General features: G+C 34.2%; 1 protein-coding gene across 1 annotated transcript in view; it reads right to left on the bottom strand.

Moving 5' to 3' along the window:
* CNTNAP4 (contactin associated protein family member 4) overlaps window positions 1-20117 on the bottom strand; it is a 203894-nt gene that overhangs the window by 45285 nt on the left and 138492 nt on the right. The window contains exons 9-11 of the mRNA XM_031507421.2: window positions 13384-13530; window positions 7898-8069; window positions 1801-1907 (exon numbers count right to left, since the gene is read on the bottom strand). Of these exons, the coding sequence (XP_031363281.1) occupies window positions 1801-1907; window positions 7898-8069; window positions 13384-13530 (426 nt within the window). The remainder of the gene's footprint in view (window positions 1-1800; window positions 1908-7897; window positions 8070-13383; window positions 13531-20117) is intronic.

The raw sequence follows: 20117 nt of genomic DNA, 5'->3' as shown, positions 1-20117 counted from the left end.
CAAATTTTTGTTGTTGCTCTTGTAGCAACGTAAAGAGAAGGTAAGCATTTTTTGGCTTTCACACTTCTTAGTTTCTTCACATTTTAAATGGAAAAGCAAGTGACTTGTCAGAGATTTCAGTAAAAGAAATAAATTAGCAAAGACAAAATGACAGCTGCTTGGTTCCCTGTCATGTATACTTTATATCAGTCTAGGTCTAAAAAAAAGATCCATGATACCTCTTATATATCATATATCTGAGTAAAAAGAGTTGTATGAGTACACCTCTATAACTGGATCTCAGAAAATATGATGATGATGCCACAGCTGAACATATTAATTGAAATTCTCCTTTAACTATTATATTTCTTTTGAGCAGTCATGTTTTTATTTTTCATTTCAAAATTCAATTGCATTTTATCATTTATTAAAACTTTAAAAAATTCTGCCAAAAAGAATGAGCTGTTAGATTAATAATGAAAAGTAATTATGAGCGCTATTACTTTTTTAGGTTTTTTTTAATAAGCTTTTTTTTAAAATAGTGTTATCTCTCTATTTTTTTACCTGATTGTTAGTGACATTATACTGCAATAACTATAAAAAGAGGCAAACCATTTCTTTTACTTACTCTATGAAATATCCATAATAAACAATTTTTGCAATTTTCAAATGTAATTTTATGGTTCCTTAGAGTAAATACTTTTAGCTAAATTTAGAAATGACAAAAGTTAATTTATTCATTATTATTTTTGACAATTGAAAAAAACCTCAGTAACTTATATTATTGCATTTTGCATTAGGTCCTAATCATCAGGAAACCCTAACCTCCCTCTGTCCTCATAGACATCATCACATGATTCAATTTGTGACTTTTCAAATGGCAATGAATCAAATCACCTTCATCTTCACTTTGGGCTCATTAGACTTTGATGGGGTACAACATCAAAAGCATCTCTACTATTGGCATATTTTCTATTTTACATCGTTTTTCTTAATACTGTTATTTATGACTGTTGACTTTGTACGAATAAGATTTAAATAGGCAGTCTTCTAAAATCAGTGATTTCTCAAAAATCCCTTTTGTGTAGACATACATTCTTTTTGTAAAAACTGCCAAAAAGGATTATATAGATTTTATATAGACAATATATAAGTATAGAATTATTTACCTGATGATTAGGGCAATCTTAAATATTAAAAAAACCCCAAACCAGTAAATGTCTATGGAGTTTTACTTATTATAGAGATGTAACAAAGCCAAAGTACTTATTTTATCTTCTTCCCAGAATATGCTGAAAGCAGTTCTGTAAAGTAAAGCATTTCCTGTGAAATTAGCTGTTACATTAAATTAGACTTCAAAATGTGTTTATTTTCTTCTAATCTACTTCCTGATCCAGCAAACTACATAAACTTGTGTTTGAGGTTTAGCACAGGATTACCTTTGGACATGAATATAGTCCCACTGCTCAGAAATAATAAATATTAGTTGTTATCTTGAATACAGATGAATTTACTATATTTGTAAATGATGCATTGATTCAGAAAGTGGAGTTATATAGGTGAGACAGGATATTACTATCTTATATAAAATACAAAATATGTAAAAGAAAAACACTTAAACTTTCAATTAACTTTTTTCTTATATATTTTGAGTTCCCAAGGCTTTCATCAAACCAAATTATGAGTATTTTTATGAATGAAGATATTTTATGAATGATAAGTACAAATATTTTTTACTTCGTTTTTCTTTTTCTTTTTGTTTTGTTTTGTTCTGTGGTGAAGAAATTCAATCAGAAGTAAAGGAAAACATTTTAGACTTACGATAGTGACAAGTAGCTCCCTTGTAACCAGTATTGGCACAGTTACAGTGGAAACTGTTCCAGGACTGTGAGCACTCACCACCATGTTCACAGTAATTAGGCAAACACCTAAAACAAGAAACAATATGCATTTACACTCTTTTTTTCTCCTCACTTACTATTGTACTTAGCAAGAGAAGCAAAATCTTTGAAAAGAAATATAAGGTGAAGGAAGTCATCAATGTCATTGGTAAGAATGCCAATATAATAAGCAAAAGAAAATTAAGATAATTTATTCCCTGGTATTTATTTTGCTTATAAAAATATCTTAATTATAAAACAAGGCTGTGAGAACAGAAATCAGGTATAAGATGTAGAATTGGTATTAGTGTTCAATTGGTCGCAATTCAATACAAACTTATAAACTAATGAAAGATTAATGTGTTGATAATTCAATGGCAATTACTGAGATTCCTTCAACATGTATCAAAAAAAAAAAAAAAGCACAATTGCAGCAGATTTCTTTCTGTTCTTGAAAAAATAGTAATAAAAAATCACCTAACAAATAAATCTGACAACAGCACCTGACATCTATTTCTTATTCCAAAATCCTGTTTAATTTCTATCTTAGAAAGAGTTCAGTATGTTGGTTCCAACATAACTACTTGTAAAGACAGCCTCCATTCTGCTAATATGACTAAAATCCTGAAGAGTTTTGATTACTTTTGTCTAAGTATACAATAATTGACTGAAAAAAATAATTTACCTGTACCTTCTTATTGTTTAAGACTGCAGCACTATACTAAAGTATAAAATAATTGTGACATGAAAAAAAATAGGTTTTTTTATCTATAAATGCAGTGGAGAGTATATTGAAATAGATTGGCACACTTCAACCAATTATTAACTACCTTGTAAAAAAATATTATTTAGCTTTTCACCTTAGAAATTAGTTAACATTCTAACTGCACTGAGTTTATGTGTATGATACAGGTCAGAAAGTGTAAAATGACTTTACTGTTGACATTAGCCACAGGAAAAAACCAAAACTAACAAAAGCAACATACCCACAAACACTCATAGGATCTTAAAATACCTTTTAATTCATCCCAGAAACATTAGGAGAATATTAAACTAGGATTGAAGAAAGTCCAGTATTTCACACATCTGCTCTATGAATAATTCAGGGTCTTTGCGCATTTGCTGCTTATGCCACTCAAAGAACTTTATCTTTCTTTCATGTTTATAAACAAGGATAAGTGTTTTCACAGAAGAGATTTAAAAAAAGAAGTAGCAAGTGAAGTACAGGTAAAGTAAGTAAACTGATAGATGTCACCTATTTCCAAGGAAATCTGTGACATTTTTTGGCAGTGAAAGAGCTAATCTTGTATCTATTCTCTCACTCAAAAAATGTATTTCTAAGACTACTCAAAAGATGATATATGTCTCAATGAATTCTGTTTTGGAGTGTGAAGATAAATCTTAGGCACCAGGCTTGCAATTATTTTGATTATAAATACTTTCTTTGACAGAATTACCTAAATATGAATACTAATGTTTCTTAGGTAAATGTTCTATTTTATTTTCTATAGGTACAACTAATCATCAGTTCTTATAAATACAAATGTCTAGCCAAACTGCCATTCAGTGCATTCACTGACAGCTGGTCTGTTTTTATTTCAGTTACAATTTGTGTCTTATGCCTTTTTGATAAAGACATTATCCAAAAATTGTGTTTTACATGGTCTTTACTTGACTCCCTATCCCTACTAATTAATCTTCCTCATATTGCTCACAAGATGAAAATCTTCAAAGAAATTGATGATGCTTGAACCAACCTTAATGAAAGTGAAAACAAGTTAAGAGTATAATTTAAGTTTTTTACCATTACATTTAAATCTTTTAACATTAAGTTCTTTCCTCTGCTTCAGAACGTATAATAGAAAGTAGCCACTAGCTACATCAAAGTAAATGTAAATTACATTATATGCTGTGACCCTACCCCAAAGCAAGATTCAGAACACATTTTTCTTTGAACAAGATCATTTTCTAAAAAAAAAATTCTCATATTTGATACAGTATTTCTAATACTTCATCTATAAAAATTATTTTTTTGATTCATCATCATGTCTGCTAAAACCAGAAAAGCAACAGCTGATTAAACATTTACCACATATTTCTTGATAATATGCTTTTAAGTGTATGGCTTCTTAAAATTATATATTTTAGACTAAGGCAGAAGTTCTAAATTAATATTGAGAGGACAATCCAGAATATGAATGTAGTTGTGATAAAAAGGGGAAAATAAGAGCTTTGTATGTCAATTTTCAACTAGACACATTTTTTTGTATACTATTTCTTTATCCAGGTTCTAAATTATGGCTAATATATCCTTTTAAAAAAATAAATAACTGCTGCATTTTTAATGCCTATTATTTCTTAATTCTTCAGCTTATTAAAACAAAAAGTGAAAAATTATTTCAGAACTGTGCAGTGATCATAATTTTTATTTTTGTCTTTTTGTTTTTAAATATATAAACCCATTCAATCCTTTTTTTGTATGCTGCTGCTAGGACAAAAAGGCAAAAGCTCTTGGTAGGAAATTTTATGTTTCTGTGTGAGGCTCATTATAACTAGGACAGACGCATCTGGTACTCTCTCCTCAGAGACTAAATATGCTAACATTGTAAGGTATTTGAATGACACTGTGTCCTTTAAAGTGATTTTGTGAATGGTTTATAGCTAATTATGAGTTATTAAACCAATATATATTGATAAAGGAGCTGAGATGAACGATATTAAGGAGAAATATATGAAGGGAATTGCTTGCATGCATAAGAGATATATAAGTAATAGAACAATATAAAGATATAATGTAATGAAATGTCTAAATGAGGGATCATGGAGTGACTGATGATTACAAACAGTCATAACAATTTAAGCCTAGGATAAGGAATTAGAAAGTTTATCAAAGTGAGAAAACTGAAAATAAGAAAATTGTATGTCATTTGTTTGTATAAAATGAATAAAAAACTCAATAATTTATATTCAGAAAATTTAATTATTAACTAAACATCTCTCCATGAAGACTGTAAATCTCATAAAGACCACTCTTCATATGTTAAATGTGTATAGATGAGGTAAAGAATGTACTAAATAGAATTGTTTTCAGTTTATTTACTATTGCATATAAATCCAGTTTGCTACACAAAGAGTAAAGTGTTTTCATGCACTTTAAATATGTAAAAGTAATATAAAAAGACTATATTTAGGTGTCAATCACACTTTTACACAAGCTGTCAATAACTCCGGAATTTGAGCCATGCTTCATGATTGGAACTGAAGATGTAAAGACTCTCATAAAGACTCCAAGAGAAAGAAGGAATTTGTTTGTGCGCACCTGTAGGGAGATATTTACTACCAGGAACACAAAATGCTCATTAGCTTAGAGCATTCAAAGACATTTATAAATCACGGTAGGAGGAAAGCATTTTTTCTCAAACAATATGATGCACAAGCTACCTATTAAATATTGTTTAAAACAGCAAGCAGTTTTCATTTTGCCAAATATATGTGCTTTATCACCTGGGATCTATGGTGGATATAGAATTAACTTGATAAAAAGAGACATTAAGTTTGTTCCAGACTATGAGTTGAGGATGTTAAATTAAATGAGACTGTGCGAGGAAACAGGAAAGAAATAGTCCCAGAAGCAAGAAAGCACAAGACCACACAGGATTTTTAAAAGCAATCTGTTTTGAAAAAAAATACAATGAAGGTAATGAAATATAAAAATTAGTGGATTAAACTTCTTAGGAAAACATATGCTCAGCATGATGGGAACTGAAAACGAAAGTTTTGTTTAGACTGAGACCCAATGCAAGAAAAGCACAATGGTCAAGATAGTTGAAGAGACATAAATTAACACTAGGCAATATTAGAGAAAACAAAACCAACCAACTAAAAATCTCTCATAAAGATGTTCTTTTCCTTTTGTATCACTGATCTTGAGAAAACACAAATAATTTTAACAAAGTATGAAAGTAATATAAGCTCAAGTAAATAAAGGGTGAGAAAGTAGTAAGAGTTAAGTGTTCTGACACTTGTATACTCCAAATAATGCTGGATTTATATATACTGAGATTTACATAGTGGCTTTAAACATAATTTACTGAATATTTATACACTTACCATCTTTTTAAAACCTATATGGACAAACCTACATCTTATGGTCATTCAAAATGGAAAATAGCTGGAAGCACTACATAAAAAATGTACTATCTTTCTTTAAAAAAATTGGTAAGATATGTCTGCGTTCATGAAGAAGAAAATGGCTTCTAAACTGCAACTCTGAGATGAGCATTTATGAGGTCCAAAGTTACTGTGAATAATGGAAAATTCATGGTAAATCAGACAGAAAATGGTTTCATTCATATTGTGAGTCAACTGCGTGATATTTTTCACTCATAATCTTGCTTAGAAATCCTTTAATGTGTTTGACTAAAGAATATCCAGAATCTCACATTAGATTCTTTTGACCTGATTTTGTCTTCATACAAGCAAGAAAACAAGCAATGTAACAGAAGCAAGTTCAATTCCAGAGTACAAAAAGCAGTAGTGATATAGTGCTTTAGAAACTGAATGGCAGTGTCATGAGGTCCTTCAAAGAGGAGAGGAAGGAGTATTAAGGAAGGACTGAAAACTGAGAAAATAAGTCAAAGGCTTACTACTGTATGAAAGAAAGGTGAAAAGAATCATCTATGCATGTGGCATCCCACATATAAGTCCCTCGTAAGCCATACAGTAAAGTAAAATGTGTTTTGGCACATGCCTACCACAGTGCCTATTGCAAAGTCAGGATTAGCTCAGTAAGTAATAAATTAGCACAATTATTACATATATATATATATGAACTTCATATGGTTTTAATGTATGATAGGTGTAGAAATATTAGTGAGTATACACACTACAAACACAACTGAAAGGATCACATTGTAGGCAGAACTTTTATCCTTGACTTGGACTTTTCTCTCCTTAAACTTTTATGAAGAATTAGGTAAATAGCTAGTACTTTTTCCATCTTTCATCTACAAGGAATAGTAACTGTTTCCAAAATAAGAACTGGATAGCAGTACACTGTGTTGTCTCTAGGAATGGATTGCAGGTTACAGAAGTAAAGTTGTGTGACCAATCCTGAAACTGTCTATTGTCTTAAAGCAGATCTCTGCCTACAGTGTTTTCCCAAAAAGACATAACTTTTGAAAAGTCTTGTAATTCAAAAGACAGACTTTTTGAAATCAAAAGACAATTTATGAGGACTAGAAATATAGAAAGTGAAGGGACAATTATTCAAAAGCACATGATTCCCCTCTGCCTGCTGTGTCCTTTCAATACAGCCTTTCACCTGGGTCCAATTAAAACACTTTGGGATTAAAGACAGCATAACTGTCTGTGACTGCATTCTCTGGAGTCTACAGAATAAAACTTCTGCTTCTGTTGACTGTGTGTCTACTCCCTCTCTTTTCAGCACCTTGTGTTCTGCAATCCCCTCTGCTTTCACTACACTGAAGTCCAGCAATGTCTTTCTTTCAAGAATTTATATTTCTGGGAATGTATATAGTCTTTTCTCTTTGGGGAGGGACTTTCCTTTTGAGAAGGTACACTTTAACTAGCCATTCTTTTAGATAGATGCTAATTGCAAATTATGAGATTAGTTCTGACCATTGTCTAAAAGGCAATTGCTCACTCACTGTGATGGATATTATCTACTGTGTTTCTGGAGAATATAGGAAACAGCATTAACTGTAAAAAACATAGTATTTTAAAGGGTGGATGGGGCTACAGGTTGCAGTAGGGGATTTGTGTCTGCAGCTTACTTGAAAAGAAAGCAAGATATTTACATTTGTCAGAAATATAAAATAATTTTAGTCAAAGTTAATTTTATTTGCAGTAAAATCTATTTGCTATATGCTACATATTCTGCATTTATTCAGGATTTCTGAATTCTTACAAAAGAAACACCATTTAATTTTGTAAGTGTTCTGTTCTTTGTCATCAAATCACTATTAGAAGCAAAACATAGACATAAATAAATTAATAAGTAAACATAATTTTCTCACCTGTCTGTAATGCCACATAAATCTATGAGAAGATCACTGAAATTGCCAAAACCATTTTGCTGAATAGAGATCATATCCACTGCTTTGTTACCAATGGAAATATGCCGCATGCACCCTTGAAAACCACCAAATGAGGTATTACATTCAGAAATGTTTCCACTGCTAGGACAGCCTGAAAAAAGAATAAAAACTGGAGCTGAAAATAAATATTTTACTGAAAAATATTATATACTCCAAAAGTAAATTGGACTTTTATAACCTCCACAAATTTTAAACTATGTGATTGGAGTACTTTAGCCAGAAGCTCTTCTGATAAACTATGGTTGTATGACTGAAAAGAAATACTTCTCTGCAGTCTTACTGTTTTTAAACCATATGCAAAACAACGCTAAAACTTTTTTTAAAGGGTAACCTAAACAAAAGTTCCAAAGCAATGAGTGGAATCAAGATACGAACAGGTAGACTGTGACACCTTAGTCCCAGTAAGTTAGGTTACAATACAAGGTCACATGATTTGAACAAGTTTTAAGTCACAATTGAAGCCAAATAAGAAAAAAAAAAATCGAAACAACCAGTTATTAAGTACAGTGATTCTGCTCTGTCAGCTGTTAGGAATATTTTGTAAAGTACTGGAACTTCTTGTTGCAGATTGTCAATGAATGACTCAACTAGGACAGATGCTCCATTGAACCTGCTGCTCATGGACAAGGAAGAAATGGTTGAAAATTTAAAGATCAAGGATAGACTTGGTTACAGCAAACATGAGGATGAAGCTGTGGAGAAGAAATAAATAAACTCCAGAATTATAACCCTTGACTTTAGAAGAACCAAAATTTTTCTGTTCAGGATCTGTTTTGAGGATACCATTAAAAATTGCCTTGTGAGCAAAAGGATGGGATAGTTTTCAACAAAAAAGCCCTTCAGAGTAAAAGAGAAGTCCATAGCAATATCAAAATAGTTAATTAAGTGTGACATAAGGCCTGCAACATGGAGCTCCTGAATGAGTGCAAATACAAAAAGAAAGCACACAAAATGTGGTATCAGGGACATGCAACATAGAGAAGAATACAAAGACACAACCTAGGAATGTACGTAGGAAACCAAGAGGAGATAAAACTTGCCAAGGAAGTTCAAGTGCAACAAAAAATTTGCTGTAGGTACAACAGAAGGCTAAAGAAATTAAGGATATTATCCATATATCACATGGGGCAGGGGATTTAGTGACAAGGGAATCATTTCCTTCAAGGTCTTTTTCTTCACTGGTAAAACTGATCTTTAGGATTCCCATATCCTAGCAGAGTATAAAAAAAAGACTGTAGTATCCATGGTAAAAGAACACAGTAAAAGAACAAGGTGCACCTGAGTATGCTGCAGGAGCTGATCAATGCTATTTTAATGATTGACATTGTCATTGTGGATTCATTAACATTTTAATCCTCAAAGGGTCTTGGCAATATGCTTAACTTCTTGATAATAGGAAAAGTAACACCCATCTTCAGGAAACTAGAGGGCTGTTAGTCTTATCACAGTACCTGGAAAATTCACAGAGCAAAACTTCTTAAAGCCATTCCTAAACATGCAAAGGACAAGAAGTTAACTGGCTAACTTTAGCTTCAAGGTTAAATTATTCCTGACTGAGGTCTTTGTTTTCTTTGCTGTAGTGATGAACAGTATAAAGGGAGAGCACTGAGTATTGCATACCATGACTTTAGCAAAGAATTTACAGTTCTATTATGTCCCTATCACCAGATTCACGATATATATGGGTGGAATAAGCAGGCAGTTGATGCTGCAAAATCCAGCTGATGATCACTGAGCAGAAGATTTTTTAGAGATCAGTAGTGACATCTATAACGTCTTGATTAATGACCTTGATCGTGAGGCAGCATGTGCTTTCATCAGGCATGCAACTGATACCAAACCAGAGGAAGGGGCAAAATGTTGGAGAGCAGGGCTGCAACTCAAAGGGACTTGGATAGGAATGTCATGAAATTCATTAAGAACAAGATCAAGATTTTTAATCTGAGATGGCGCAAGTCCACACAACAATCCAAACTGGAGGATAACTGTCTAGAGAGAGGCCTGAGATCCTAGTGACTATCACGTGAGCTATGATCTGGGGAAGTGCTCTTGTAGCACAGAAGGCCAATGCCATTCTGGGATGCATTGCCAAGAGCATAGTCAGCAAGCCTTGAGAAGTGGCTCTTCCTGCTGCATGGTACTTGTGAGGCCATATCTGGAGTGCTGTAGTTCTGGCTCCCCAGAACAGGGGAGAAAGGACACTGATATCCTAGAGTGAGGCCACAGGAGGCCTCCAAGGTGGCTGGAAGTTGAATGCAGTTATGAGGAGAGTATGAGAGACCTGGGCCTACTCACTCTTAAGAAGAGAAGGTAAAGATATCCGATAAGATGGCACAGAGAAGATGGAGCAGGAGTTTTTCCTGCAATATATGGTGACAGGACAAGAGGCAAAGGACAAAACTATAACTACAAATTTGGTTCATAAAGTATAAGACACAAGCAACAAGTATTTTTACTGTGACAGTGGTCCATATGAGAACAATTTGCCCCAAGAAGTTATAAGATTTCCATCTTTGCAATTGTACAAGGCTTGAGTTGTCACATCTTATCTAATCAGACTTGTTTAGAACTGAGGTTTAGACTACATACCATCCATGCCATCTGGATAGACACACTCTGTAAGAATTTAATATTGTGGCTTATCTATTGTCTTACTGGTTCAGAAATGCCTTGTTCACTGATTGCCAAATAAGTAAACATTTGTAGTAAATAAATAAATAAATTGCTTTAATCCTGATTTGATTTAAAACATGTACATTGAGCAGTTTTTCCCAATGTCAGCTAAACACTGCACTACCATGCTTTATTTGTCTTTCTTCCATGGGGTATTATTGTTCCTTCAATGATGCACAAGAGTCATCCTTTGATTTTAGTCAAACAATACTGCATTCTGATTCACAGCATTTGAAGACCTTCCTGTTTTACGATGTCAGGAAGCAATGAGTTTTAAGACACTTGTGTATTCCACAAAGCTAACGAGTACTTTTGAAGTCTTGTAAAGACAGTGGAGAGGCTTATGATACAGAAAAGAAAAGTGACAGTAGAAACTATTAAATATATTCAAATAAGTGTGCCACAACATAAATAGTATAGATATATTTTTGAGAAATATAGATTAGAAAATGAATTAAAACTGAAATTTTACAAGTTAATAGACTTGCAGTGTGTATAAATCTGCTCAGGAACCAAATTGATCAAAATTTTTATCATGTTTCTAAAGGCAAATGTTTATTATCTACCTGGTGTGTTGTTTTAAGAACAAATATGTGGAATTGCAAAAGTAAAAATAAGAGCACAGTAAGTTTTCAGCACCATGCACAGTTAGACAAATGAATTACAGGTTTAACCACGTGTTTTACAGCATTCTACAGTTGAATGGCAACATAAATTCTGTCATTTCTAGTGAAAAATGTGATGCTCATTTGAGAACAAAATACTTCAAGTAGAGCCTAAATAAATAAATAATAGATAAACAAAAAAACCCCAAACAAATAAATAAAGGCCAAAGAAATCAGGAAAAGTTCGTAATTTTCAGCATAGCTATTTTACAAAATTGTGTCTCAGATATTTTTCTTGGTGTCTCTTTTCCAAAAATTGTCTTCTATTAGAGAAGAGACAAATACCACTTATATTGATTAAATTGTGTTTCCTTACAATTGTAGACTAGGTATTAAAGACAAAAAGAAATCCTTTAATCATTTAAATTTATTTCTTATTGCAATATTAAATGATCTCATTTACCCTTAAAGTTGTAATGAGTTTTTATTAAAAGAACTGAAAGAGGTTAGAGACCCTTGATGATGGCATAACTAGAAATTGTGCTGACATAACACTAAAATATTTTCATGTTTATTACACATTTTCCTAGTTAAACATACATATTTCCTGCATACTTTGTATTCATTAAATCAAGTAAACAAATCACTGTGTCCCCAGGACATCTGCCCTGAAAGGCTGCTACTCATAGTTTAACAAACAGCACAAACGTGGTAAATATTCATATAAACTTGTAAAGAAAGTAAAAATGCATTGTCTGCATTTTGACACTGGCATATAATATAAAAATTTAATAAAGATTTTCTAAACTCAGAAACCCACTTCTAGCATTCCCTAACTGCATGAGATGCATGAGTTGCAGTTTTCAGTGATAAGGCTGATATCATAGAATCTGAGGGGTGGATATGGAGTTGGAACTTCCAGTATGGAATTATTTTGCCCTCTCCACATTGCAAAACACAAATAGAAGTGCCCTTCTACAACTTAATCGAATATGCTGCTTTTTGTAACTCCCCACATCCATTCTGAACTGTTCATCTGTGCCATCAACTCTGCAATGATGAAAATTCACCTGATCAAGATCTGGGAACCTGAACCAACATAGAAGGTTTACTCAATACTAATATTTTCCATCTTTCTCTGATTTTGCTGGTTATTAGCCAAGTCAAGGGATGTTTTTAGTATAACAGGGTAGATGCCAGAGGTGAAAATTCATGTGAATGCTCCTGTAGCAGTTACTGCACTAAGAGTGTATCTGTGAACATGAAATTTATTTAAAACCTATTGTTTCAAGGGAAGTTGTCTCTAGACAATGACTGAGTCCATACTCATTATGAGTATGATGTCCATGAGTCCATACTTTTGTAGATAACCTTCTCAGTTTTCTCAGGCATTTGAGAATTATTAATAAATAATTAATAATTTCATAATTCAACCATTAATGTTTAAAAGAGAGGAAGCATTAGGCAAACAACACAGTCAGGTAATGTTTATCATTGCTTCTATGCAGCCTATTCCCAAAAGAATTATATGAATAACAGAACAACATATTCCTCTCAATCTGTAACAAGACACGTTATTAATGACATAATCTCTTGATGACAGATGACTGTTGATATTCCTAGAAAAATGAACCTATATGTACATATAGGTTTTTAGGCACAAATTATATTAATCAAATGAAGAACAGTTACACACTGTGGTAAAAAAAAAAAAAAAATCTATATATCACACAAGGAGAGTATTTACACATATAAGCATATACTTAAGGTGAAAACTTAAAGTTATTACAGTGGAAGACACTCCAAAATATTCATTTAGCAAAACAATAAGTCTACAGCAAGAGAAACCTTTGTGTGTCTGTTTGATTTCCAGCCAGATGATATTCAATTATTGCAACATAAATTATGACAATCTAAAAAGTGACCAAGAATTTAGGGTGGTGATTTATTCCACCCAGCATGGTAAAATTCAAAGGAAACTGAAAACATCATAACAGTGCCTGAATCAAGCTAGGCAAAGAAGATTTGAAGCAAGCCAAACAATTGTTTTCATTTGATTAGATACTCAGGAAAACTTGATGTGTAACCATTGGATATTGCCTATATAAACAAACAATAGTATTTCACCTCCAAAGTAGAAAACATCTGAATAAATCTGCAGAGGTATGAAGGCATGAGCAGATGTGGTCACATCATTGTCCACTCTTACACTGATACGGCTCCTTTTGACAGCGAGAGATACAGAATGCCACTGGCCATTATTTAATCCAGCACCTGAAAGAAAAATAAAACCCCAAAATTTAGTATGAACTTCCACCTCTTGTTATACTATCTAAATGTTTTAGAATTGAAAGGAGAAGGAACCAAGAGAGCAATCATAGCCCACATAAAATCTCCAAGTGATAGTAAAATGAAAAGGAACTTAATAAGCACAAGCATATTTTGTAAAGACAGAAACCTTGCTTCACATTTGATAAATAAAAAATAAAGCTACTTCAGTGAATAAGTCTTAGTGTTGTAGTACTACCATTTTAGCCTAATTATCTGTAATACCTTCATTTAATGTAATGACTGTGAAGAGCATTCTCACAATCCAAGGAGGTTATCATTACAACATCATTGTGATGGTAAATATAGTATTTTGCACATAATGCATATTTTTATTACACTGTTACAAAGTGGTCATTATATTACAATATGGCAAAATAGCAAAATACTAGATGCTAAAATATTCAGCAATCATTGTGTCAGTGTCACAAGACATTTTTGCTTTCAGCTGATTCTTTTATTGTACATGTGTGAGAAAATATTCTGCGAGTTTGGCCACCACCACAAATTTACATTACCTCTGGCTGCGTAGATGTGAGGTGTCAAAAAGCAATAAACCTATAGCCCTGATTCTGGAAAGCACTTATGTATACACAAATAAATTCAACACAGGGCAGCATGTAACCATGCTATTATCTTTAACAACTGCTTAAAGTCAATCTTGAGTAGTCTTTATAATAGAGGTACTTTCAGTGAAGAACAAAGAATAAAACAATTAAATTAGGCAAAGTATTTTCTTGACTGCATAATGCTTGTGATTTGTGATCTGTGATTTCCTTCTTGAAATTTAATGTATTTATGTAGTCCTCTCTAGGACATGTTGTATATGCTGCAGTAACAGTCCATGAGTTAAGATATTAATTCAAACAGAAAGAAAAGAAATAAAAAGAGAAAGATGAGGAGGTTCAAATAACTAAATTATAGCATAATTAGGATCCATAGATTGTTGACTATCATAATCTAAATACAAGACTGTAATAAAATTAAGAGATAAACCCTAGAAGGACATTGCAAACTCAGATGAACTATCACCTAGATAATATCTCCAAAGTATTTAAGATAATATTAGTCCTATATGCTTTTTCTTTCATTTTCACCTTACTTCAATCAGCATATTTATTGGGGAGCATGTAACATATTTATTAGGGAACAAGAAATCCTAAACATTTTGCATTAGCCCCAGCCTCTCATAGGTACTTCAAGTGACTGAAATTTTCCTCAGTCACATCTTGTTAATACAGTATCTCTTCCTTTAGAAATTAAAGAATCATGGAATCATATAGCATTTTGGGCTACAGTCAAAACCAGCTTGATAAATGCCCCTCTTTGCAGGGACTTTTTTACTGGATCAGGTTGCTAAAACCCCCCTACAACATACCCTTGAACATTTCCAGGAATGGAGCATGTAAATCTAACCTGTACCACTTTAAAATTGCTACCTCTAGTTCTGCCACTACAGATCCTTGGAGGAAAAAAGGAATAAAATTCTCCATTATAGTCCTTCTCTTATGTATTGAAAGGTCACAATAAGGTCTCCTTAAAGTTTTTGGGTTTTGTTTTATTTTTGTTTTTTGTTTTTTTTTTTTTTTTTTTTTTGTTTTTTTTTGTTTGGTTGGTTTTTTTTGCTTGTTTTTTTTTTTGTTGTTTGTTTTGGTTTGGTTTGTGTTTTTTTTTTTTTTGTTTTTGTTTTTGTTTTGTTTTTTTTTCAGGCTGAACAATACTGGCTTTCTCAGCCTTCTTCATGGAGATGTGCTCCAGCCCTCTGATAATTTTCACGTCCCTGCTCCACTCTCTCTCTAGCAGGACCATGTTTTTCTTGTGCTGGGGACCTTAGAGCTTGAAGGAATTCTTGAGGTGGGGTCTCATCTATGTGATCCCCCAAGTTCTTCTTGACAGGTCCGCTCTTAATCCCTTCCTCACCCAGCCTGTACTGATATTGGGGAGTACTCAAATCTAGGTAAAGGAATTTGAATTTAGCTTTGCTGAGCTTCATGAGATTCACATGTATCCATTCTTCAAGTCTATCAAGCACCCTCCATCTTCAAATCTACCAAGGGTTGCATTAATTCCCTAGAGCACCTCTCAGGTGGGTGTCATCAGCAAACTTGCTGGGGATACACTTGATCTCACTACCTATGTTATTACTGAAAATATTAAATCTAGCAAAAACTCTATCACTTTATTTTAATTGTTACAAGGATAACTGCTTTTAATTCTTAGTTGTGCATCCTGCTTCCATAGCTTGTTGTTCTGGTGAGTAAACCATATTCCAAACCTTGCAATATTTGACTGTGAAGGTAGGTAAGAGACTGTTCTAACATATAAAGAGTGGTATTTCAGATCATCAGAAGTTTTGGTTACTAGAAAATTAATAATATGGATTTTACATTTTTTGGTTTGTTGATTGTAATTCACCTTGCTGATCTACTGTATGATTTTGGAATGGATATTTTATCTCCCCTTCTTAGTGGTTAGCATGATTAGAGATACTCAACAATGTCCGTGTAGCTGAAGTTAAGACTTCCTTGAAATCCCTTTTATTAAGTCTGAGAACTAAGCAATGCCATTATGGGAGCACAAGACCCTCTGAAGAAAACTGTTCATTTTAGCCCTTGAATTGAGAACCTTGACTAAATTCCCATTTGCTTCTGTAGAACCACTGAGTGGCAAAACATCTAAGTGGAAGAGGCCAGTGGACTACCAACATTTACATTCCATCTGAAACTTATATTGTCTGCTGCTCTACTGTGAGTTAGAAAAATACTTAACCACAAACAAACAGGAAAATCAAAGCAATTAATTTTTTTAGTACATAATAAGGTAGCTGTTAAACAAGATGTCCATTTATTCACATAAATGTACATTATTATTTTAAATGGACATATTTATAGTTCCATTATTTTAAATCTAAGTATTAGAATAGGGTCTATGGGATCACAGAATCACAGAATCACAGAATAATGAGGTTGGAAGAGACCTCTAAGATCATCAAGTCCAACCTGTGCCCTAACACCACAATTAGACTATAGCACCAAGTGCCAAATCCAGTCTTTTTTTAAACATATCCAGAGATGGTGATTCAACCACCTCCCTAGGAAGACAATTCCAGTATTTTACTATTCTTTCAGTGAAAATTTTTTTCCTAATATCCAACCTAAACCTTCCCTGATGTAGCTTGAGACTGTGTCCTCTTGTTCTGCCAGTTGCTGTCCAGCGGAAGAGATTGACCCCCACCTGTCTACAGCCTCCCTTCAGGAAGCTGTAGAGAGCAATAAGGTCACCCTAAGCCTCCTCTTCTCCAGGCTAAACAACCCCAGCTCCTTCAAACATTCCTCATAGGGCTTGTGTTCCAAGCCCCTCACCAGCCTCGCTGCCCTCCTCTGGACACGCTCAAGTATCTCTATGTCCTTCCTGAACTGAGGGGCCCAGAACTGGACACAGAACTCAAGATGTGATCTCACCAGTGCCGAGTATAGGGGAAGAATAACCTCCCTACTCCTGCTGGTCACACAATTCCTACTGCAGGCCAGGATGCCATTGGCCTTCTTGGCCACTAAGGCACGTTGCTGGCTCATGTCCAACCAGCTGTCAACCAGCACCCCCAGGTCCCTTTCTGCCTGGACACTGTCCAGCCATACTGTCCCAAACCTGTAATGCTGTAGGGGATTTTTGTGTCCAAAATGCAGAACTCAGCACTTAGACTTATTCAATTTCATGCTGTTGGACTCTGCTCATCTGTCCAATCAATCCAAATCTCTTTGCAGAGCCCTCCTTCCTTCCAACAGATCAACACAAGCTCCCAAGCTTAGTATCATCTGCAATTTTACTAATGAAGGATTCAATGCCCTCATCCATGTCATCTATAAAAATATTAAATAGAACTGGTCCCAGCACAGAGCCCTGAGGGACACCACTGGTGCCTGGCCCCAGCTGGATGCAGCACTGCTCACCAGCACTCTCTGGGCCAGCCGTCCAGCCAGTTCCTAACCTAGTGAAGGGTGCTCCCATCCAAGCCATGGGCTGCCATTTTTTCCAGGAGTATGCTAGGGGGAACAGTATCAAAGGCCTTGCTGAAGTCTAAATAGACAACATCCACAGCCTTTCCTGCATCTACCAGAAGAGTCATCTGTTCATAGAAGGAGACCAGGTTGGTCAGACATGACCTCCCTTTAGAACCCATGCTGACTGGGTCTGATACCCTGGCCATCTTGTAAGTGCTGTGTGATAGCACTAAGTATGAACTGTTCCATTATCTTACCTGGTACTGAGGTCAGGCTAACTGGCCTGTAATTACCAGGATCCTACTTCCTACCTTTTTTGTAAATGGGTGTCACATTGGCCAGTTTCCAATTGTCCAGGACCTCACCAGTGAGCCACGACTCCTGATAAATGATGGAGAGCGGCTTCGCAAGCTCATCTGCCAGCTCCCTCATCACCCTAGGGTGGATCTGATCTGATCCCATTGATTTATAAATATCCAAGTGTCCCAGTAGTTCTCTAACTGCCTCCTCTTGGATAGCAAGAGGACCATTCTGCTCCCTGGCACCCCCTTACCAGCCCCTTGCAGAACAATGATACCTGACCTCAGGAACACATGTATAAAATGCAGTGTATATAAATTATTAGAAGATCAGTGAGAAACAAAAAAAGTTTAGAGGAAGTAATTTATAGACTAGTCTGAAGTATAACAATGAAATCTCATTATTATTATTATTAACATCACTTAACTAAATGCTGCATGGAAATTAAAAGCTGCATAGAAATAGAGGGTCAAAGAAGACATTGAGTAATAAGATCTAACATTTACACATATTGTAATTCAATTTGGTCTCATAATTCAAAACAAATTAACTTTGTGTTGATTTCTCTTTTTTTTAAATCTATGTTATTTCTTTATGAGTATTTGATGTACCACTTGCAAAAGAGGCTACAAATGAAACACATTAAGCAGCCATTCTGCAAAAGAAAGAATTCACTATAACTGAATTAGTTATGAAATGATATAACATTCTCCTCAGTTTCATATGGTTAAAGAAATTCTTAAAAAAACATAGCATAATTAACTTAAACTTGTGCACAAAGAAATATGCTCCGATTTAATTATCAAATATTACGTGTGTGTGTGTGTGTGTGTGTGTGTGTGTGTGTGTGTGTGTGTGTGTGGGTGTGTGGGTGTGTGTTTATGCATGTGAAAGTCAGGTCATAAGTCCTTGCCTGTAGGGGAGCAAATCTTCAGCCCAACCATCCATAATTTAATTACTCAACCTCCAAATGCAGACTTGAATTGCTTCAGTGATTTCTACAACAAACACTTCAAAAACTCAAGAGAAACTTTCCCATATGGTTTTGTTAGATAAATTCCTTCTCAGAAGAGAATAAGATGATTTTGCTGTAGCTTTTGCCTTCACAAAGACAAACACAATTCCTCCTGTTAGACTTTATGAACAGAAAGCTTAACCTAGCATGAGAACATTAAATTCTGTTTCAGCATAGAATGTCAAGATTTATTTTGGGATGTTTACACTAATATCTTATGTATTGCATTGCAGCTTTGAAATGGAATAAATTGCCCCATGTGTAAGTCTACCTACTGCTGTTAAAAGTGCCACCATCATCAGCCAGTCTGTTAAAATGACAGTGCATGGCAACAGTTTCTTTAACATATATCACCTAATTGAACAGCTATTTAAATAGCTCCTAAAAAGCCAAATTCATCACTGTTAACTACGTACCACTGACATTCTTACTAAGAAATTGACATTTTCAAATGGTAAGCCTAGGGAAATTTCTTGTCATTAAAGTGGTACTCTTTGTGCATCAGTTATTTTAGAAAATAAAAAATACCAGAGCCGTTCCTATTATCATTCACAGGAACCGGATGAAAGTATTTATGTACATTTCAGCATCATCTGTGGTCATTACAGGCTTATAGTCTTTTCCTGAGTTAAAATAATCAACATTTTGAAATTTTACTTGTAATCATTATATATCTGTAGAAGCATAATGAACTTCACAGTTTCTCCCTTCCCCTTCCCCTTCCCCTTCCCCTTCCCCTTCCCCTTCCCCTTCCCCTTCCCCTTCCCCTTCCCTTCTTCCTCAAGAAAGGGAAGGAATTTTCATTTATTAAGAGGATTAAAGTAAGGATTCAATCAAAGAAACAGCGGCATGGAGCAAAGATTAAAGAGACCTCATGTTCAAATCCTGTGGCTGTTTCTTGTCCTGCTTTGTTCTACTTTGCTCCCTTTGCATTATACTGCCTAATAAATTTTGAGAATAATTTAGATCAGTTTATTCTTATTTTGTCTTTATACTAATTACAACTAGTTTGGAGGTTTATCACTTGTTTTTTATTACATAACTGGAACTAACCTGGTTTCTTTTACACTGATAATATTCTGCTTTGTGATTATGAAATGGAAAATACATGCTTCTGTATGGGTCAAAATGAATCAAAGATCAAGTGATGTTTTGGATCTCATATATGTGTTTTCTGCATCCAAATTCACCATTGCTTCTACAATATATTCCTCCCA

The sequence above is a fragment of the Lonchura striata genome, chromosome Z (genome assembly GCF_046129695.1).
Source record: "Lonchura striata isolate bLonStr1 chromosome Z, bLonStr1.mat, whole genome shotgun sequence".
Taxonomy (NCBI): Eukaryota; Metazoa; Chordata; class Aves; order Passeriformes; family Estrildidae; genus Lonchura; species Lonchura striata.
This window is presented reverse-complemented; position numbering and strand designations above follow the sequence as displayed.